The sequence below is a fragment of the Canis aureus genome, chromosome 35 (genome assembly GCF_053574225.1).
Source record: "Canis aureus isolate CA01 chromosome 35, VMU_Caureus_v.1.0, whole genome shotgun sequence".
In the NCBI taxonomy this organism is placed as follows: domain Eukaryota; kingdom Metazoa; phylum Chordata; class Mammalia; order Carnivora; family Canidae; genus Canis; species Canis aureus.
Genome location: NC_135645.1, coordinates 22,703,289 through 22,726,645, shown reverse-complemented (window position 1 = coordinate 22,726,645; position 23,357 = coordinate 22,703,289). Strand labels below are relative to the sequence as shown.

Genomic DNA, 23,357 nt, shown 5'->3' with positions numbered 1-23,357 from the left:
TTTTTTGATGTCTTGTGCTTTATATTTGATAAGATTCAACATCCTAAGAGCCCTGACGAGAATAGATTGTAAGACTATAATTCAGAAAACAGAATAAACACATCTAATTTTTACCTAGTTTGCAATAAAGGTGTCACTGATGATTGAATTAAAATTAATTGAATTTTAAAAGTTATTTACTGAACAATTATGTAATGAAATTTGACAATTTCTCCACAAAATACATTTTTAAATGAACAGACGACTTTTTAGAACAGTTTTAGGTTTACAGAAAAACTGACCTGGATTTCCTCTATTATTTACAACTTGATTTTGGTGTATATTTGTTACAATTGATGAACCTGCATTGGTATATTAACTGAAATCGGTAGTTTATATTTGGTTTCACTCTTCATATACATTTTGTGGATTTTGACAAATGTCGATGACATACATCCATCATTAATGTACAAAATAGAAGATTCTCACTGCCCCCCAACTATTTTTTTAACATGGTTGTAATATGGTGCCATGTTACAGGATATTACCAAACTAGTAATTTATGTAAGCCTCCAGTTTTAAAATAAATAAGTCACAAAGTGAAAAGTACAGCCTAGGGAATATAGTCAATTGTGTGGTAGTAACAAGGAAAAAAATCCTAGTAATTTACACTAGAAAAAAATGGATTTCCTTTCTTTCACATATTGATCCAAAATCATACTTATTATAATTGTTTGGAACACTAACATTTAGCTGTCCATATGTAATTTTATTGCAGAATTTCAGACTAAGTATTGTTTTATAACCATTAGTGGTCATATCTTCCTATTTCATATGCAGAGTTTTTTATTTTTAATCCATAAGAATGATGAAAAGTTACATTATATAGCTACTATTCTCATTCTTTGGAAAGGAAAAGTTGTGCCTAATTTGGATTCATCCAATTGTTTATTTCTATGTGTTCTGGAAGCTAGTAAATATACTTAAGAAAATTTTATTTATAAAAAATGATGACTTTAATTGGCTATGTGATCTCCATGTATGTGGATTATTTCAAGTTGAACTGTGGTCTTATTTTTGTAATATAAATGTATCAGTTTTCTTCTCTGTGGAAATGGAAAATGAAGATGACTTTGTGAATTTGAATTATACCTAAATATTAGTGTCTTCTGAGCAAATACAGAAAGATTAAGTCTGAAATAGTATCATAGTAATAATGTTTCTTAAAAGTTGAAGAAAAAGTCTAAAATAAATATAGTTGACTTTAGGTACAATGTTGCACTAACAAGCATAAAAAAGCAACTATACAAACCAAAGGAAAAAAATACTTTTTGAAGCAATTTTAGGAGGAAAAATGTGATGATTCATGACTAAACCACAGCTGAGTCACATCATTTGCAAATGACTTAGCAGTATAATACTTGTAAAAAAGTAAAAACTCTTCTGGACACTGCGGATGCAAATATAAGATTAAAGATCTGTATATTTAATGAAGTGTGGAATATTTGGAGAAGTTTGCAAAGGGAGCTGAAAAAGATAAAAATATTACCTATTAGAAATGGTTGGGGAGCTATTACCATTTATCACAGAAATATAGAAAAAAAGTACAGCATATAATCCCTCATTTATCTGTCTTTATTTGGGAATAAAATAAAGTGCCACTCTTTCAAAAATAAAGTGTGCAAGCCATAATTTAAAAAATTCAAAATCTGTTGCTTTCTTTCCAGCTTCTTAAATAGCTTACATTTTTAGAAGTTCTTTTCTTTTCTGTTTTTTTGCATTCTACAGTTTTTTTCTGTTTTTTTTTAAACTTTTAAAGTTACCACTTCTCAATTCTAAACTATTGCTTTAATACTGTAAATTGGGAAGTGATATAAATAGGCTCTCTAGAACTGTTATAAAATAAGGGTAAAGAGATGGAAGTGAAGTCCCGAGACACTGTTCTATAAGTAATTGGCAAGGAATCAGGTGAAGGAACTCCATGGCATACATTTTGGCAACTTGCAGGACACGCTGGTCTTTTTTGGGGTTTTCAAATACATTTTGGTAATTTCAGATTGTCAGATAAGTGATTTGGGGCAAATGAGAGATTATCAAGAGTGTAAAGACCTACGACTCCAATGGCAAAGGGTTTAAACTAAAATAGACATAACTCAAAGAAACTGAGTATTAGCCACTAATGTAATTTAAATAAATGAAGTATTAATTTAAATAAACTCTATATCCACAATTGATTATTAAATTAAAAACTAACCACTATTAACTGTTGAATGCAATTTAAATACACTGAACATTAACCATTATATATGATAAGCTATAGAAACAAAAATATTTATTTACAGAAATGAATTTGTTACTTGGGTATCGTTTAAGAACAGTTCTGAGAAACTAGAGGATTAACTAGATCCTTTTTGCTGTTGATTCTGTTTATTTATGTTGACTTGCCCCCTCTTTATATGATATTATTGTTTTAAGTGGTAAATGTATTGTTTGGAAGACAATGACAGATTAATTGCTCATTTTTTTCACCATTAGGATTCAACCTACAGTCAGCAGTTAATTATCCCAAGTATAGGATTACCTTTGAAAACCAAAGTATTTGCAGCTGTACAAGCCACTAATCTGGATGGCAGGTATTTTCAAACATCTTTTTTTGTTGTTGTTGGCTAAAACATTTTGACCACGTAAAGCCTCATGAATCATAAAGTTTGCTCATTTCATTTTTAATTTAAAAAATACTGTCATTGCCACATCATTTAGGAATGCTAGTAAATAGAAATAACAAATTGCAAAGATTAAGGAATGACAGTTATTTTGTGTCATTAATTGGAAAATAACAAGTCTTCCCATAAAGAAGGAGGGAGAATTACTGGAAGAGGGAATGGGCTGATCTTCTGGAATACCACAATGTTCTATTCTTTCATCTGAAAGATGATGAATCACATGCAATCATTTTGTGACCACTGAAGATTTGTGCACTTTACTATGTGTATATTACTATTCAATAAAAATTTATTAAAAACAAAAGAACTCTCCCCATAATGATCTGGGCCAAAATTATTTAAAATGATCCTCAGAAACATCTCCATAAAAAACCCTAAATCAATGAAGTTTCATATGATCAAGTTTCATATGATCACATTTTAGATAATCCAGAATGATCAACATTGAAAGGGAATTCTAAAGCTGAGGATCCCATCCTACCCTATAATAACATTATAATGTGTACGTGGTTTACTTTGGGTTTCTCACCTATTATTACATAAACTTTGTATCCTGAAGAGTATTCTCCAGTATACTCTGGAAATTTAATTCCTCCCTTTTTTTCTTCTTAGTATTTCTGTTCTTGGATCTTTAAAACTATCTTATCAAATGCAGGATTTAAAAAAAAATGTTGGCATTTACTTCCCATAGACTAGTAATTTTTATAACAGCAGAGTTGGAAGGAAATAATGCATAAACCTAGGCACAGTATGTCTTGTGGAGGAAGGCTGTGTATTTGCCTCATGGTTTTCTTTTATCTAAAACAGTGTCTATCATAGACCTCCCACTTGCGCCACCACTGATTCTGGCATAATTTTCAGTGTATGATTTATGCACCAAACTCCTTGTTGTATATAGTATAATATCTTCCATCATTTGTTGGATATAGTAATTTCTGGAAACAAAAGGCTGTTGTTCATAGTGAACATAGAAGCATCTCTGTAGCTCACTTTTGGCTTTTGTTTCTTCTTATACACAATTTTTGTGTTTGTGTGATATTAACCTTAGCCCCACTTGATATAGGATGGCAGTTTGCTGCAGATTTTTAAACACCTTGAGCTTAGGAGAACATTTTAATAATCAAGAAGCCTCTGAAATAACTAATAAAAATATGATCCTATTCTATGGGGTAAGACATTTGTCAATATTTACTTCCCTTGGATTAGTAACTAATATCCAAAAGGAGGTTCTGACTCTCGGCTATGCTTGCCTCTTTCTGCAGATGGAATGTCTTAATGGATTATTGCTACACAACCCCATCAGGGAACCCAAATGATGATATTCGATATGATCTCTTCCTTAGGTAAGTCTTGTATTGATAGCAAAATCCTAGTTGTAGATAGTTGAAATGAAAACTCCAAGATAGATAAACAAATTGTAGGGTACTTCTATAGCTTTAAGTTTAAAGTTACATTTTGAGCTTTTAGTCCTTACAAAGCTGGAAGCATAAGACTTGAGAAGAGTTTTCAACACAAAAATGCTGATAAAGCTATTGTTGAATGAAACTGCAAGTAAGTTAGGTCCATCAAAGATGTTTTATTCATGTTTAGGACATATGGGAATATTTCGCTCTCTTAGAAAAAGCACGGCTTGGATATTATTGGTAATCAGAGAAAAGCAGGGGGAGGTACTATTTATTCACAGCTAGACAGTCTCATCGTATGTCATGGAAAGTAAAATTAAAGTAATGGTATAGATAATTTAGACCCCAAAATGCTTTTCTTCATTTATCAGTATTTAATATGAAAGTATGATATAAGCCTACTACTCCTTTTTTATCAGAGCCAATAACTTCAACTTCATTCCCCAATAGACAATGATAGAGTGAATGTAATCTACATTTGGGGAAAGGGGACATTGATCATAAAAACATTCAATCATCCCAGTTTCCTTTCAGCATTTTTATCTGACAGCAGAGCAGACTTGAGAGTCAAGCAATGGCTTCTAATCATGCTTATAAAATGCAGTTGGCTCAGATCACTGCTGCTTATTGACACATGATGGGAGCAATATGATGGGAAACCAAAAGAATATGTTTTATTGGTTAATCAAGGTTAAGAGGATGGTCAGAGGCTAGGTCAAACTGACACTCTTACATCCTATTGCTGGAAGTGTTAATTTGGGCAATGTTTTGGGGAAAAAAAGTTAGTCTGTATCAAAAGCCTTAAAATATTCCATATTCTTTGATTGAATATTCACACATTTGGAAGCATATTATAAAATATTTATGATTTTCTGATCTATCACTGATATTTAAGATAGTAAAACTTGAGGGCAAACTGGGTGTTCAGCAATGAGGAAATGGCTAGGTGAGTTATGGAGAGCTAGTGATTTGAGATCTCACAGAAGCATTAGATTATATAAAGTTACTTCTAAAACAGGAAAAAATAAGACTGGTTCTATTTTATTTCCTACCTTTCTGGCTTCTTAGTATTTTTTTCCTTGGTAATATATAGTTCTTTAAAATTTAAATTAATCAAATATGAGGTGAGAGAATCAGCATATATAATTATATATACAATGAACCTCATTTGTATAATATATAATAGAAAAGCCGTAAGGAAATACATCAGTAGGCTCACAGTGGTTATTTATGCATGGTAGGATTGTGAATCATTTTGTTTTGATGTTTTTCTTATTTTCCAAAATTTCTATAATGACCACATACTGATAATCTGGAATATGATTGTCAGACTTCTAGTATGACTGTGGCTTAGGGTTGAATCTCTTTATTGTTCTTATCAGAACTATAGAGAGTGAAATGAGTAACTAAATGAGTTTCTCAAATGTCAGTTGCAGTGAAAGTAGGTGAAAAAGAAAACTGAGAAATCCCAAAATATGTGTTTGTATTGATAAAAATAATTAAGATCAAGACCAAATGGTGCAGAGGGAGGTCTGCAGGAAGCAGTGTGGGAAGAGGTGGCAGGAGAAGCAGGGAAGAAAAGTCAATGTTGAGGGGTTAGGGTAGTAGCAGATTTCATAAACAGCCAAGAGAAATGCACACCCAGAAGGAGAGGGTACCACTCTGAGTGGGAGTTGTTAGGAACAGAGCTGAAACCCAACAAGCCAACAGCCCTGGGGAATGTGGAGAATGAAGGGATAAAGAATGACCAGAGCCTCAGAAGTGGTAGATCTCATGTCTTATTCTTGATTTCAGCTCAGGTCATGATCTCAGGATCATGAGATTGAACCCCATGTTGGACTCCATGCTCAGTGGGGAGTCTGCTTGAGATTCTCTCTGTCTCCTTCTCCTTCTCCTTCTCCCTTACCTCTCAAATAAATAAATACATTTAAAAAAATATAAAGAACTCCTATAATTCAACAGCAAAAAAAACCAAAAAAAAAAAAAAAACAAAAAAGAAAAACACCCTCATTCAAGAACGGGCAGAAGACATGAATAGGTATTTTCCAAAGAAGACATAGAGATGGCCAACTTGGTACCTGAAAAGATATTCAACACCATCAATCACCAAGGAAATACAAATTAATACTATAATAGAGATAGCACCTCACACTTCTTAGAATGGGTACATCAAAAAGATAAGAAATAGCAAGTGTTGGTGAGGATGTAGAGTAAAGGGAATACTTATGCACTGTTGGTGGGATTGGAAATTAGTATAGCCACTATGGAAAACACTATGAGGTTTCCTCAAAAAATTAAAAATAGGCAGGACACCTGGGTGGCTCAGCCACCTAAGTGTCTGCCTTCAGCTCAGGTCACAATCCCAGGGTTCTGGAATCAAGCCCCTCTTTGTGCTCCCTGCTTCCTGTTTTTCCCTCTCCCTTTGCCCCTCCCTCCCACTCATTCTTGCTCTTGCTCTCTCTCTTGAATAAATGAATAAAATCTTAAAAAAAAGAATAGAATCACCATTTGATCCAGCAGTTCCATTACTGGGTACTTATGCAAGAAAATGAAAACCCTAACTCAAAAAGATATATGGACCTCCATGTTCATTGCAGCATTATTTACAATAGCCAAAACATGGAAACAACCTAAGTGTCTATTGATGGATGAATGGATAAAGAAATTGTGAATGGATATCACATGGGGGAAAAACCTCTTATAGATATCATAGATACAGAGAACAGATTAGTGGTTGCCGGATATGGGACTTGGGGGTGAGAGATATGGATGAAGGTCAAAAGGTGGAAAAAAAATTAAAACAGGGAAAACAGAGAAGGACAAGAAGAGAAGGAGAAAAAGAGCAAGGAGGCAAGGAAAAAATTGTCAAAATGACAATTTGTGGTGAGTTCCTTGGGTGTTCTTTTTGTTTCATGTATCCTAGACTTAGAACTGAAGAAGTCAGTAACTCAGAAATATTAGTGGGCACAGATATAAATGAATGAATAGGTGATAAACCTGTCCAAATGAATGAATAAGTGAATGATGATAAAGCCTGTCCTCTCAAGCCAAAAGACCAGGAAAGGAACAGCCTAGTAAGCAGAAAACTTGCACAATAATTGTACTACTCTTAGTCTAACACCACAAAATGGACTGTGGTTTCATCTCCACCCCGGCCAGCAAAGGCTGAGTGGAGAGCCAAATTTCCACAGTTGTCTGGCCTTAACAAGGCATCCCAATCTCCCCTATAGGATAATTTCAGAGAAGGCTGAGTAGGGATTCTGTACTTCTATTCTCACCAGGCAATAATGAAATACCCTTACTTGCCCCTTTAGTTTCATGTCAAAGAAGTCCCAGTGGAGAGTCAGGACTATTCTTACTGCCCCACAGAAACAAGGCCATAGTCCTCGGGGCGTTGCTGGAGGCCACTCCTACCTCGGCTAATCAGCCAGATATTAGTAGATGCCTAATGGGGAGTAGAAACTCTCACCCTACCATTAACAAGATCCCCAATCCTTGGGTCCAGAAACGCCAAGAAAGATTCTGGTATTCTAGTCCTATTTGGCACTAATGTCACAGCATCTCTCCTTCCATGATGAAGTGTTGGCAAAGGAAGTCAGCTAAAATATAAGGTTTAAGTAAGATTCTGAGTCTCATAAGATAATTGTCCAGATGTCCTAGGTTCAGTAAAAATCACCTGTCACAACAACAATCAGGAAGATCTCAAGATGATTCGGAAAAGGACAAAAATAAATGTGACAGAGTTTAGAATTACCAAAAAAAAAAAAAAAAAAAGATTTTAAAGCAGTCATTATTGAAAGTTTTAACAGGCAATAGCAAACGTGCTTTTAATAAATGGAAAAATAGGAAGCCTTGACAATGAAATGGGAAGTCTCTGAATGGAAAAGGAAGACATAGGAAGAAAAAAATGAGAAATTTAGTACTTAAAAATACAATAATAAGCAAGAAAACTAAATATGCAATTACCCTACAATCTAGCAATTGCATTCTTGGACATTTTTCTCAGTGATAAGGAGGCTTATATAAGGGACTCACACAAAAAATGTATACATAAATATTAATGACAACTTTATTTGCAATAGCCAACTTTTAGCTATTTGCAATAGCCAAAAACTGGGAAAAAATGGATATTCTTTAATAGATAAGTAATTAAACTAACTGCAGTATATCTATAGCATGAAATACTACTCCTAAATAAAAATTAATGGATTATTGATTTCTATAACATAGATGCATCTCCAGATAATTACACTGAGTAGAAAAAAATCAAATCCCCAAAGGTTACATATTGCATGATTCCATTTATATAACACTTTGAAAAGATGAAATTTTATTAGAAAATTCTAATGTATAAATGAAGTTCTCTTAAAAAAACATAGTGATGGTGGGTGGTGCCTGGGTGGCTCAGTCAATTAAGTGTCCAACTCTTGATTTGGGCTCAGGTCATGATCTCAGGGTTGTGGGATGGAGCCCTGCATCTGTCCCCACACCCAGTGGGGAGTCTGCTTGAGATTTTCTATCTCTCCCTCTGTCCCTTCCCCTACTTGTGCACTCTCTCTCTTTCTCTAAAAATAAAAAAAAAGTAAACAAACAAACAAACTTAAAAAAAAAACATAGTGATGGTGATAGAATTATAAGAATTCAGGTAAGAAAGGATAGGACAATGAAAGAGAAGGCTATAAAAATGAGTAAAGGGAAATGGATGGAACTAAAAAACAATGTGCTACAGAAAAATTTCTATAAGACAGAAGGAAGACATAATTAGGTGTTCCAGGGAGAATAGACACAGCAGAAAGCACAGTATGGGACAGAGCAACTAAAACTAGGCAATGCAAATAAAAAGAAACAAATATAAAGGAAAAGATAAAAAGGATTAGAGTAGGAAAAATAGAAATAGAAGGTAGGCCAAGGGAATCCAATACAGACATAAAGGATGCCCTGGATGAAATCAAAGGTTTTGTCAAATGGAAATGAGGAGAACTATAAAAAGACATAATCAGAAATATAATAAAAATGAGAGACTTTAATTCCCTTCTCTCAGGAAACTCAGCTCTGGTGGCCAACAATTAAGTAAGGGTATAAAAGATCTGAATGACATAGTAAATGAGCTATATATTAATAGCTGACAATACTTAACAACATGGAAATAGAAAGTCGCTATGACTTGGCAGTTTTAAACACTTGGATCTGAATTGGAAATACAAACCAAAATTTTGCAGTAAGTAAAGAAAAAAGTAAGTTCTTTGAAAAAACAAATAATTCCAAGCTAACCTAATCAGGAAAAGGGATGAACAAATCCACAAAATACCCCAAAACGTGGAAATGGCCCAACCCAATATTATACTTAATAATAGTTCTAAAATTATTAAAGGAATGTGACATCATGCGAGATTAGCCACATAGACAAAATTAGAGTAGTGAGATAAGAAATAGTTCCAAAACACATGGTAAGAATTTACAGTGTGATAGACTGTGACATCACAAATCAGTAGGATAAACAGAGATTTTAAAAATAGTGCTGGACAGTAGATATCCATGTATGACCAACCTCTGCGAGTTTCAAACTTTTCTTCTGCAGCTTCCTCACCATCCTCAGCCTTCCTAGAGTTGAAGAGACTTAGGGCCTTGTTCTGGATTAGCTTTTGGCTTAAGGGACTGTTGTGGCTGGTTTGATCTTCTCTCCAGACCCCTGGAACTTTCTTCATATCAGTACTAAGTCTGTTCCACTTTCTTATCATTCCTGCATTCGCTGGGATAGCACTTGTCATTTCCTTCAAGAACTTTTCCTTTGTTTTCACAACCTGGCTCACTGTTAGTCCAGGAGACCTAGCTTTCAGCCCGTCTCAGCTTTCAACATGCCTTCCTCACTAAGCTTAATCAATTCTAACTTTTGATTTAAAATGAGAAATGTGTGACCTTTCTTTTCACTTGAACAATTAGAGGCCATTGTAGGGCTATTAAGCAGCCTAATTTCAATATTATTGCATCTCAGGGAATAGGGAGGCCTGAGGAGAGGGAGAGAGATGGGGAAACATCTGGTCCGTGCAACAGTCAGAACACATTTGCTAATTAAATTCACTGTCTTTTAGGGGCAGAGTTTGGTGGGGGTGGAGGAAGCCCAAATTACAATAGTAACATGAAAGATCACTGACCATAGATCACCATAACAAATATAATAACAATGAAAAAGTTTGAAATATTGTGAGAATTACCAAAATGTGACACAGAGACAGGAAGTAAGCAAATGCTGTCTTGCTGCAAAAATGGCACCACTAGACTTGCTCAAGGCAGGGTTGCCACCAACCTTCAATCTGTAAAAACCACAATCTCTGCAAGCACAATAAAGTAAAGCACAGTGAAACAAGACATGACTTGCTAAAAGCCATACAATAAAATATTGAAAATTTAACATAAAAATAAAGCTCTTGTGTATGTATGAACACACACACACACACACACACACACACAGACACACACGCACCCGCACTTAAGAAATGTCCAAAGCTAAGCAACAAAGTCAAGCAATTTGCAGCTTATATAACAAACAAGAACTAGTGTTCCTAACACATAAAGAACTTGCAGGAATCAGAAAGAAAAAGCCAACAACAAAATAGAAATTTGGGCAAAGGACAAAAACAATTTTCCGATAAAGAAATACAGATGGCTCTAATGTATACGAAAAGATGCACATAGTCATTTCCACAGACTTAAATGCAAATTTAAAATTATATGGTGACAGTTTATTTTTCCTACCCGATAGTAAACAATTCAGAAAAACTTCCATCATACACTTTGTTAATGTAGCTCTGGGGGAAATGAGGGTTTTTTTTTTTTCATACTTTACTGGGGGAGTACAAACTGCAATGCGATTTACAGAGGGCAATGTAGCAAAGTCTTTTGCATATATTCAAAATAATGTTTAAGGCTATTCATTATTACTTTGTAAAAAAGCAAAAGATTCAAAACAATGCAAAGGTATATAAATTGGGACTCGATAATGTAAACGCTGGCACATGTGCGTGATGGAATACTATACAGTGTGCAAAAAGAATGAGGTGTCTTGATAAATATTCATAGGGAAAGATCCCCAAAATCCCTTGCTAAATTTTTAAAAGAGGTATGGTACAAAATAATGTAGATAGCGTGTTAATTTTTTTTTTAAGAAGGAGTAAACAGTAGGAATTCATTGCTTCAGCTTCTATACTTATGTATATACCCTGGGAGGATGCAACAGCAAGTGAGGTCACCTCTGGCAGATTTGAATGTGGATGCAGAATGATGTGGACAAGGGCAACGATGGGAGGGAGATTTTTCACTACATATATTTTATACTGTTTGGATTTTTGAACCTTATGAGAGTATAATCCCTCTAAAATTTGATGGTACTATTATAATCAGAAATTGATCTCCTTAAATTTTACGATCTAGGTCACTCGTCATGTTTGTTGAGTTAGCTTATGCTCTTATTAAATATCTGTAACACGGCATGATTTTGTTAGCTCTTAATACTGCAAGAAATTAGTTTACCATTTCCATTGGGCTTGTAATTTCCAGTAACGTCCTGTTTTCACATTCCCTAAAATGTAGCTGTGACAAAGATCCTCAGACCACCGTCATTGAAAATGGCAGAAGCCAGCAGGGCCGGTTTTCCTTTGAAGTGTTCCGATTTGTGAAACACAAGAATCAGAAAATGTCCACCGTCTTCCTGCACTGTGTTACCAAGCTCTGCAGAGCTGATGACTGCCCCTTCCTTATGCCTGTATGTTTTTAGCAACTTTATTCTAAATTGTCAAATTGATCTAAGCTGAAAGGTTGTCAAGTGTTAGGAACTAATTTCTGTACCAAAAGTGCATGTGTGTCAGATCAGATGGTTTTAAGTAGAGTTTATTTATTCATCCAGTAAAGATCTACTGAATGCCTACTTTGTGCCAAACATAATACTGGGAATACAGACACGTGTGCATAAATTCTGAACTCATTTAGCTTGTGTTTGAAGACCATGACATAGTCATGGAAGAAAATAAGACAAAAATGTTATGGGCCAAAGGCAGAAATATATGGGTTGTGGTAAGAGGCAGTATTCACCATTGTGAGAGAGCCAGAGATTGGGAGGTTTGATGGAAGAGGAAGATGTGAAACCCGGGGTGTGATTTTGAAGGTGGAGAAACCCTGAAGCGATAAAATCAAGAGTGTGAGAGACACTCTATGTCATAGGTTGACCAAATTCACAGACACATAGACAGAGTAACCAGGGAACTGCCAAGCTTTCAGTAAGGTGATGGATTAGAGTTAGAGGATGAGTGGAAAACCTATGGAGGGGGAAGGGCTGACACTAGAAAGGTAGATTTGGGACTGATGGCTCAGGAATCCCTTGGATTACAGGTTAGAAAAGGTGTGGATCTGAATTGCATACAGCCATCATTAAAATGTTGATCCATTTAATAGTAAAAAAAATATATAATATATATTTATTATATATATATAATATTATATAATATATAATATATATTTATTATTTAATATTATATATATATATAATATATATATATATTTCCAACAGGCCCCTAAGGTCACATCCATATTAACCGGAAGAAAAAAAATGAAGCCACATTTTTTATTTAAAATAGCTTTAATAAGTTTTTATTCATGTGCAAATTCATGCATTTCTTCACAACAAGTGATGGCTTGAGTCCTAACCAGCTATGTCAGATGGGGTTAAATGGTGAGTCCACATTACCTTGACTCTGTGCTGACCGACACTTCTGGAAAAAATTTATTAAAGGCTTGAGAGAGATAAAAGTAGAAAAGTTTGATAAACACAGCTCTTTTTCAGGAGAACCACTGAGCTATGTAAATTAATGAGGCAAAGCACAATTATAACGGGAAGAAATAAGAAATGTGGCCCAAGCCAGGATAAGAAACGCTGTAGCAGTTATATGCAAAGTAATTAAATAAATGCACAGAAGTAAATGAATAAAATTAAACATGTGGTATCTCTTCCAAAAGAATCTGCTTTCCAAATGGCCATAAAGAACCAATTTTGTGCCGGTGTGGAATCTCATTTGTTTTCATTAACACCTCAGATTTGCGGCCACAGAGAAAGGAGGGATGCGGGGAGGAGGACCACTTGGAGCCCCCCCAGCACGTCTGGAAACGCCGTCCTCTCTGCTGGTCCCATCATTACTCGGAGTGGTAGGAACATTCCTCCTTTTGTGTGTAGTAATAGATTCTTCCAAAATGGCTTATTACTTGGCTTCTAAGGAGGACTCAAAGTGGTTTCTAAACAGCACTAATTAACTGTGAAACAAGATAAACTGCTAAGCAACTTTAATTTCACAGTAGTTTCCTGTTTACTCAACTTTCACACAAAGGGCAAAATTGTCTTTACAATATTTCCCTTTTCACGCATGCACGTGCTACGCATGCACACACACAGATATACCTGCTGGACGTGTGTCACTCTCCCCTTTCCTGAGCTGCTCTCAGCCCCAGAAGATGGGCCCATGTGAACTGCACCCGTCCACTGCTTTGCCATCCATTGGGTATGGCCAGTAGGGTGGCTCAATCAGGGGATGGACGTGAAGTCTACACAACTTCTCCCAGACAACTTTCCCCACAGAACTGGAAACTCCCCCCTTGACCCATAGCCCAGGGAACTTGACTTTTTTGTGTGAATTCCCTATATCTTTATAAATAGTCCTATTAAGCTTTTCTAAAAAAGTTTAAGTACCCATGTGAGTAATTTGTTTCTTCCCAGGATCCTGAATAATTCACACCCCTTCCAACGCACTCAATCACAGTCATGAATCTAATAGACACACTGTTGATACATATATTCTCATGTACACAAATAATAAAAGTGTGCATGCGCATTTATGCACAAACTCTCCAAAGGAAAATTGCTTTGTATCAGTGTGAACCCAGAGACATTCAGAATCAATTGGATAAAACAGATGTGCAATGTAAATAACACAAACTGGTTCAGAAAAACTGGTTCTAGCTCCAGCTTTTATCTAAACAAACTATGTGACTTACGATTTTATGTCACTTCTCAAGGCAAATATTTCTTTATTTCTAACATGAGGGGTCTGCAGAAGTTGGCCTTAAGATTCTAACTTTATAGCTATAAATTTTGTCTTAAAAAAAGCAGAATTATGGTCTGGATTATATTGTAACAGTTTTTTCTCAATTTTATATGAGCCATAAGGCTATTATTATGTTTTGGATAAGTTATCGTCATTTTCCTCCCATAACTCCTGTTCCACGGTGAAAAGAAAGTTTTGCCTGAAATAGATAATTAAGCAAAATGTGGTTTGGGCCTAAAAAGTTTAGACAATTGCTTGAATTATTCACTCCTCTGTGTTTGTGTAGACAGCATTATTTAAAAACAAGCCAGTGTGTTTTTAAAAATAATGCAGAAATTTATTAAATACGAAATCTCAGACTTAGTCTGCACTCCCTGAGGTTTGGTATGTGTTTTGAGTGGTTTGAAAATGACTGGTTTGTGGTTTGTGAAAGGCCCAATTCTTATCTCTGTCCGGCTGTCAGAAATAGCTCATAGAATTACACTGCATGGAAACTCTTGTTACCAATAATTAGGAATGCTTTTGGGTAGGCACAATAAAAAATATTTTTATTTCTGTGGAACATATCTAGAGTCAGTTTTGTATAAGAAAAAAAAAAAAACCTTGAAAGTGACATCTCTCTGCCCTTGTTGAGTAGATGGCTTTTCCTCATTAGCCTCCTTGCTTCTTTCTTACCCGGGTCAAATCAAATTTAAATATTATACATTTTGATTAATTTGTTAGCGTAAGATAAATTTTTTATAAAGACCAACATTTCTAAGACCCTCAAATCCCAGTAAAGATTACCAACTAGAAGTTTCTAATACTACCATAGCTAACCAGCCATGCAGTTTTGTAGGGTTCACCTACACCATATCCAGTTGCCCAAAATATCTGTGCTAAAACCTTAAAGAGCTAATGCCCTGATCATAGTGCCTCTGATGTCATGCCTGAATTTCTTCCTTTCCAATTTCAACCTATTTTCACCTCAAGGATAACATTCATTTTCCTTTTATCTTTAATATCTTATTTATTTATTTATTTGAAAGAGAGAGAGAGAAAGAGGGATCATGAGCACGGGGGAGGGCAGAGGGAGAAGTAGGCTCCCCACTGAGCAGGGAGCCTGATGTAGGACTTGATATCAGGACTCTGGGATCATGACCTGAGCCAAAGGCAGATGCTTAATCGGCTGAGCCACCCAGGCACCCTAACATTCATTTTCCAACACAGTAGTATTGTCTTGGTTACCTCCGTCTCCTCATCATCAAAGCCCCCAAAGAATCATGTTCAAACCTTCCAGATGCTCTTCATTCCTCTCTTTCTCTCTGCAGACTTATTTTTTATAATTTTGATAAATAGCCATAGGAAGGTGCTCATTTTGGGGCAATCATGGTGACCCTACTGTGTGGAAGGCCATATATAACAATGTTTACATTATGATACTACAGTATCATAATTTAAATATTATTCAATTCTGCATAAATACAGAACTCAGAAATCAAGCTATATCCATCCACAGGAAAATTCTATGTAAACGTAATGTCTGGCTTAATGACCAGGGCTACCTTCTTTTCTAAGTTTCACTTTATTTTTATCTTAAGTCAGCTAGAATTTATCTCTTCAGATCCTATGGCCGATTTTATATAGACAAGTCCAATTTCAGGCTTGATTTGCTCTCTCCAAAGCTCTCTGGTACTTGGGAGTTTTGCTCTGTTTACTCATTGAACCACTCCTTTCCCCTGGACATCTGACTTAGGTCAAGTTTAATAAGTTGTTAAAGCTCAGTACTTTTGTTTTAATGAAATCAAGGACATTCTGGTTATTTTTACCCAACATTGTAAATCCTTTTGTTGGTTGATTTAGCAAAATATTCATATCTTCAAAGTTTAAAATCCTCGAAATTCCTGAAGTATTCTCTTTTGTAAGCTTTTATTTATTTGTCAGAGAAAGAAAGAGGGAGAGAGCACGGGGGAGTAACAGGCAAAGAGAGAACAGTCTCTGCTGAGCAGAGAGCCCAATGCAGGACTTAAACTCAGGACCCTGGGATCATGACCTGAGCCAAAGGCAGGTGCTTAACTGAGCCACCCAAGCATCCCTCCTGAAGTGTTCTTATTTTATGCCCTCACATGCTGCTAACTATTCACTAGGGGAATGCTTATCATGGGGTAGAGTTCTGGAAATTCACAACTGCAAGTACCGGGAAACAATAGTACCTAATTGTTTTATTATGTAAATTCCAATGGAGAAGTCCAAGCCAAGCTAGTCAACCCATGTCATTGAGTTTTATGGGGAGTTAATAAATTCATTGGAATCTCCACATGGGACAGACACTCTGCTAGGAACTGCAAACACACTAGAGAATAGTCTCTGCTTTCAAGGATCTTAACATTCAAAAGTAGAGACAGACTTGACAAATGTAACACACAGTGGAAGGGATAAAGTTTGGAACTTCTCAGGGTGGCTGGGTGGCTCAGTCTGTTGTGCTTCCGACTCTTGATTTTAGCTCTGGTCATGATCTCAGGGTTGTGAGATTGAGCCCCCGGTCAGCTCTGTGCTGGGTGTGGCACCTGCTTAACACTCTCTGTCCGTCTGTCTGTCTGTCTGTCTGTCTGTCTCTCTCTCTCTCTCTCTGGCGCCTGGGTGGCTCAGTTGGCTGAGCTTCCGACACTTGACTTTGGCTCAGGTCATGATCTTAGGGTCCTAGGATCAAGCCCTATTTTGGCCCATAGGGGAGATGGGCCTTGATGATTCGCTCCATCTCCTTCTGCCCCTCCCACCCTGCTTTCTCTCTCTCAAATAAAATAAATACATCTTCTTAAAAAACCTCTCTCTCCCTCTCCTTCAGCCCTCCCTCTCTAAAAAAAAAGTTCAGGAGTTCTGAATTTGACATATATAGTCCATTTTACCATATAGGTAGATAGCTAAAAATTAAAAAAGAGTTTGCTTGTGCTAAAAAAGGAAAAATATTTATTCTGTATATATCTTTGTGCTAATGTTTACTTTTTCCATTTATTTCTACTACTTATATGAGAGAAAAGCAGAGAAAAAGAATTTATCTGCTGCTTCTGGCTTTCAAACAGCTATGGTATTGCTACCATTATTTTCTTCCTATGGGTCCTCAGCGAGCTGCATGTTTTTTGAACAGCCCATCAAGTTTAGTATTCCAATCTGTTCCAATTCCAGAAGGTTTCTTTTAATATATATGTATATGGTAAGACCAAGTAGGTATAAGAGAAAAAAAACAGAGTGTGTGGTGGAAAAGATCTGGAAAGTGTCCTTTGGGACTAGACCAAGTTGCAAGATAATGGAAATTGAAGGACACCAGAAACAGCTACTACATAAAGTGATTCTCTCTACCTTTATCCACTATCAAATATAATTCCAAATAATATTCAAATATTACCTGCTTTGATTTTAGCCATCTGCCAGAGGTAGGATGGTTTCATTTTTTTATAGTCCCAGAACCTATAGCTGGTATAGCGCATTTGACAGTTTGTCTCACGTAAAGATTTGTCCCGCAGCCCAGGCCTGGAGAGGGATACCTGGGATATTGTTCCTACAGAAGCATTTGTGGTAATGTGGGAGAGAAGGGGATATTCTGACCTCTTTAATTAACTTCAGGATGCAGAAAATAGTGTGGGCATCCAGTCCTAGCACTTCCTTTTTTAAAGATTTATTTATTTATTTGAGACAGAGAGAGAGAGAGAGAGAGAGAGTGCACAAGCATGAGACAGGGAGAAGGAGAATCAGGCTCCCTGCTGAGCAGGGAGTCAGATGTGGGGCTATATCCCAGGACCCTAAGATCATGACCTGAGCCAAAAGCAGATGCTTAACCAACGGAGCTACCCAAATGCCCAAGTCCTAGCACTTTCACCTAATTTGGGACACATAGGAGGGAGGAGTTTCTATTCTTTAACCCCCCCCCCCAAAAAAAAAAACAAATAAGTGTGACTTGTAAACAAAGAATAACTTTGAAAAAGGAACTTTAGAGCATTAGATATTCTCCATGTTCCAGTGAGGCAACTTATCTTGGAAATCTTTTGGAAGAATTGATCACAGTTCATTCATTCCATCCATTTCCATGAGAAACAAATGTCTTTACAAAATAGTGTTGGTTGGAGGTTAGGGTTTTCCTAAGGGTGTCCTATAATGAAAATTTGTGGCTTTTTTTTTCTTTTTGTCTTATAGTGGTGCACTGCACCATTCTAAAGAATACTATAAATAAGCACTCTTATTAATTTGGGGCATTGTAATTCAGGCTCAAACAGCAGAATCATCATTTCTACCAAGACTCATGTGTCTTAAAAGACATGGCATCAGATGGCCTATAAATATCACATCAGGTTCTCCCAATCAATTGTTTCAAATACTAATCCTGGGGTTTCATAGCTTAAGATATTCATCTTTATAACTAAAAATATTTTCCATACTTGGCTAGTTTATATTATTTTAGAAAAAGAATTCCGAAGCTGAGTTTTTATTTAAACCTGTTTACTTTATCATGGAGGCTGTGACAGATGGAAGTGTCTTCATCTGTAAAATGGGGGTAGCGATAATATCAAAACCATAAGGCTGTTATGAGGACAAAATGTGATAACATGAAGGAGCACTTTGTAAACTGTATGGCATTACACACATGATAATTGTAATGATATTTAGACTCCAAAATCGAACAGTCAACTGCACACATTTTATGGTTCAAATAATGGACCTTCACAGACACATATATACTTTGTATTTAAGAACTAAAAGGAAATCCACTCATTGTGCATGATCGGGGTTAATGGCTATATGACTACCAAATGAGGAACACAGGTTGGGAAACCAGGTGAATCCATTCATTGCATCTATTATTATGTTTGCCAGGAACAAGTAAAAAACTGATGTCTTTAATCTTTTACTTAACAGATGCAAAAAACCCTACAACTCAAGATTAGGAGCCATGTTTTCCTTTCATTTAGTTATTAAGTGTGAATTTATCTTTTTGGAACTTAAAATGATGTTTTTGCAGATTATGATGGGCAAATAGGCAACACTTAAAATAGAGCGGCACTAAATAATGAATATTTCTCTAAAACAAAATAACAAATGGCAGGTTATAGGGCTATAAAAATGTAATAGCTGTTAACAATTACTGCCCCCACTAACGTGACTAAAGAGATAATGACAAAGCAAAGTTGGCAGGAAAGAATATAATATTTTGCAATTATATTTGTATGCCCGGGGCAGTGGCAGGGTTGGGCTTATGGAATAGAAAGATAATAAAATAATAATAAAATATAAAATATAATATAATAAAATAAATAAAATAAAATAAAATCTCAGACACGTGGAACAGAAAGAGAATGATTTAGGATGATTTTCATTATTGTCTTCCCCAAGGAGCTTGTGGGTGAAGATGAGGGCACATATAGGTAAAAAGTAATCACAGAATTATAATAAGCATAAGTAAATATTTAGAGATACAATATCACTTTTCTTTTTCTTTTCTCTCCCAGACGAGACTCCAACCAACAATTCACAGCTTGGTAAGATAATGAACATATATTGAAAATAAAAGTATGATTTTCAAAAATTTTAGTATTTTTTGACGATCAGTTGCAAAATTCTAAACAACTAAATATAATGAGTTCTGATTTTACGCATGTGTTATATTTTACATAACAGTTCACTGAGGATTTCCGAATTGATATGTGACCTGTTGGTCAATTTTTATAGCATTTTATAGATGATTTTTTTTTTGCCTGCCTATGGGATACAAGATATCTAAATCACATAATCCTTTGGTTATTGAATTATAGTCAAATAGATTATAGAATGAATCAACTTCATGCTGTTACTTTACAAGATACTAATGACAGATGTTTTTCAGGTATAAATGGGGATAAGGCTAGATAAATCTGATATTGGATTTTTCTACTGTGTTTTATTGCTTGCAGGCTCTCCAAATGAACCTCCTTTCCAGCTGAATGCTGTCACCAGTGCACTGATATCGGGAATGGTCATTCTGGGAGTCATGAGCTTTTCTCTTCTCCTGTGCTCACTGGCCCTTCTACAAAGGAAGACACCCACCAATTTGGTGTTGAATGGCATAAGAAACCCAGTCTTTGATTGATTGTAATGGTCCCTCCTCTTGAAAGAAGGATTCACTGACCATAGCATGGGTGACTGGTCAGTGTTTCATCCAAATTGAATGCCAGCCAGCATTTGATATTTGTAGGTTTGATAGGTTTCACAGTGTAGCTTGTTAGCCTAATGATAGCAAAAGAATTGTGGTGATATTGTTCTTGTCACTATGTATGTGGCCAGTTCTTTTTGTTTGGCACCAGTGGGTATAATGAGAAGAAGCAAACAATATTCAGGACTTAGATCATACAGGATCAGTCATATTTCATTTTATTTTAATTTTCTTTTGATTAATGGTTGTTATAGAGATAAAAGGTAGGCATAGAAAAAAGTACATTTGTTGCATTTTCCCCCCTAAGCATTAAAACCCAATGTGATGGCATTTAGATTTGTGTATGTGGTCCTAAAATGAAAGTTCCTTTTTTGTTTTATTCCAGATAATTCCAGCTTGGGGATATGTTTTAATTGGACTGGCCAATTTGGACACCTGAGATTTAATTACTCATTCTATAACCTGTGTTTTTGGCTGATTTCCATGTCTGATGACATTCATTAAAAAAAAAAAAAAAAAAAAACACCAACAACAAAACAACAAACTCTTGGGAAATGTAGCTTAACCTAGAGCATCTACTTGTGTAGCAAACAGTAAAAATAGTCATTAATCTCTAAAGGATACTAAGTGACCCTAGAACATTATTCATTTGGTTAGAAATGAATGTGATCAGTTTTCTCCTGGTTCAAGTGAGAACATCAGCACATGTTGACTCTCCTCCCAGGTAAACAACTCAGCTGCTTTTGCAGCTGTGTTTCCAGCAGTGAGGCAAAGGCAAAGATCATTCTTCATTCAGGAGCCATTACAGGAGAAAACAAACCATAGTTGTGGGAGAAGACACTGTCCCCACACATAAGTACAGTGTTCCCATGGGGGAATTTAAGAACCTAGTTTCCTTTTCTCCCCCCCGTGACAACGAGGAAACTGGGTAAGTTCGTTTTGCAGAACATTGTTGGAGTCTCTGAAAAAATGTCCTTTTCCCACAAATTTCTGATGCTGGCTAAACAAAGAATCTGGAGGAGCCCTACTTTCTAAGGTGTCTTCTTGAAAATGTCATGATTGCCACGGAATAAACAGTATTTTCCTATAATAATAAACTGCAAGAAGCATGTGATCCTTTATCAGTTTTGTAAAAAAAAAAAAAAAAAAGTTTCAAAGCCAAGGTTTAAGCAGCCAATGTTCTTATAAAAAAAAAAAAAACAACCTTCTGTTTGTTCAGTCTATCTACACAACTGAATAGAAGAATTCAGTGACAAACATCAAAACCTAGCATGTGTGGCTACCAGAAGTGCTATGCTAACTATTACAACTGCTGTAGAGACTAATTTCTATTCAATATTTGTGACCCATTATTCAGAACTTAATTTACTATACTATATGCAAATCATTATGCAATTTTAAATTTGTTTCAAATGAAGTAGTTATGCTCTGAAGTTAATAATTAAATCAATCACCAAATCAAAAAACACCTTTTCTCCAATTTGCCTGAACAGATCAGAAGAAAGTGTTTCTATTATGATAATTAGCCATATGATTGCCTCACCTCTCTTTTTCAAGGTGTGGATACAGTCAAAGTGAAATGGGATCTGGAAAGTCTTTGGATAATTTATTTGATATTAAAAAGTAACACTTAAAAAGCCAACCTCTTCTTCCCTGTGTTACTTCAAAATCACTTTGAAGTGACCATTCTGAACTTTTATCTGTATTAAAATTTTGTTTTCTACTTTAAGGGGAAAAAAATCCTACAGAAAAAAAAAAGGAAAGACCATGCATGCTACCTATGTGACCTTTCATGTGCATGGATAGTGTTAGTCTGGTAGATCTGTTTCAGGTACTTTAAGTGAATCTCCATTAATCTGAGGATTAAATCCTGTGAATAGAACATTATCATTAAAACCGGTTGGTCAGTTTGATTTTGTGCTTTGGGGATGACTGCTGTTCCAGTGCTGACCTTTTATATTCTATATACCACTTTTGAAAACTGAGTAATGGACACATCATTTTGCAAGCCACTTACATCTCACATTATTTCTTTGCCACCCTTTCATCATAAATGGGAGAATCAGAGCTATAATGAGACAGACCAGGTTTGTTTTATATATAGCTTTGTTCTCGTCAACTGCAGTTATATGTAGTACTTAGTTGCACTGAATATTTGGGTTACTTTAGTGTGAAAGCCTTACAAAATATGTGCAAACGTTCCTTCAGTTTTAATACCTCAAGCTGTTTTGTTTTTGTTTTTGTTTTTTTTGCACTTCAGGGGTAAGGTCTGATGATGTGTAAAAGATAATTGTTAATAAAATAATTATAAATGAATATCTTTAAAATAATCATCTGGTTTTTTTAAAAAACGACATTTCTCCTTCCTAGTCTCAACATACTCATCCCGCTTTCACAAGCATTAAGAAGTATTGAACTTAATAGAAGCTACCTAATGGGACAGGAAAGGGCAGCGATCTCTGAAGTTAGATGAAGCTTGTTCTCTCCATTTTGAGCTTCCTGGTTATGGCTCTGCGTCAGGAGACCTGTTCAGGAGAAGCTGATGGTAAAGAAGTGTACTTTACCTTGAATTTGAGCACTGATTAAAATTGAGCCTATAATGTTTAAAACTTTGAGGGGAAAGTCAGAACTGGAAAGACAAGGAGCTCAGCTTCTGCCTAGAGTTTCATGGGCTCTCATGACAGTTCCACCAAACTCTGGCTGTCATTCCTTGTTTTGGGAAGTGACATAGAGTTGAGGAAAAAAACTTTTCTTGATTCAAGGAGAATCTAATCTTATAGAAGTGAGTACTTCTCTGGGTCTTCAAATGCTGGCACTTAGCTTTGGGAACATCGCAGAAATGATGTCCTTTCATGACATTGTCAGCGTGGAAAATGTAGTAAACTTCTACAAGTGAGAAAAGAGCAGGAGAAGTCCTAGGAGATACTTATTTGTGAACACATATGAGACATAATTTGAAGGATTTCCAGAGCACTTGGCAGGAGAGAATTTTAATAGGATGGAGAGCCTT

The 23,357-nt window shown here is 35.7% G+C and overlaps 1 protein-coding gene across 15 annotated transcripts in view; it reads left to right on the top strand.

Moving 5' to 3' along the window:
* The window catches only part of ZPLD1 (zona pellucida like domain containing 1), a 79,348-nt gene extending 56,685 nt beyond the window's left edge, over window positions 1-22,663 (top strand). For 14 of the 15 annotated variants that reach the window (XM_077883741.1, XM_077883753.1, XM_077883752.1 and 11 more), the window contains 6 exons: window positions 2,515-2,612; window positions 3,965-4,045; window positions 11,693-11,864; window positions 13,189-13,297; window positions 19,668-19,697; window positions 20,109-22,663. In XM_077883741.1, coding sequence (XP_077739867.1) covers window positions 2,515-2,612; window positions 3,965-4,045; window positions 11,693-11,864; window positions 13,189-13,297; window positions 19,668-19,697; window positions 20,109-20,284 — 666 coding nt within the window. In that variant the 3' untranslated portion in view covers window positions 20,285-22,663. The remainder of the gene's footprint in view (window positions 1-2,514; window positions 2,613-3,964; window positions 4,046-11,692; window positions 11,865-13,188; window positions 13,298-19,667; window positions 19,698-20,108) is intronic. The other variant, XR_013372091.1, reaches the window with a different exon arrangement.
* The last annotated feature ends 694 nt before the right edge of the window (window positions 22,664-23,357 follow it).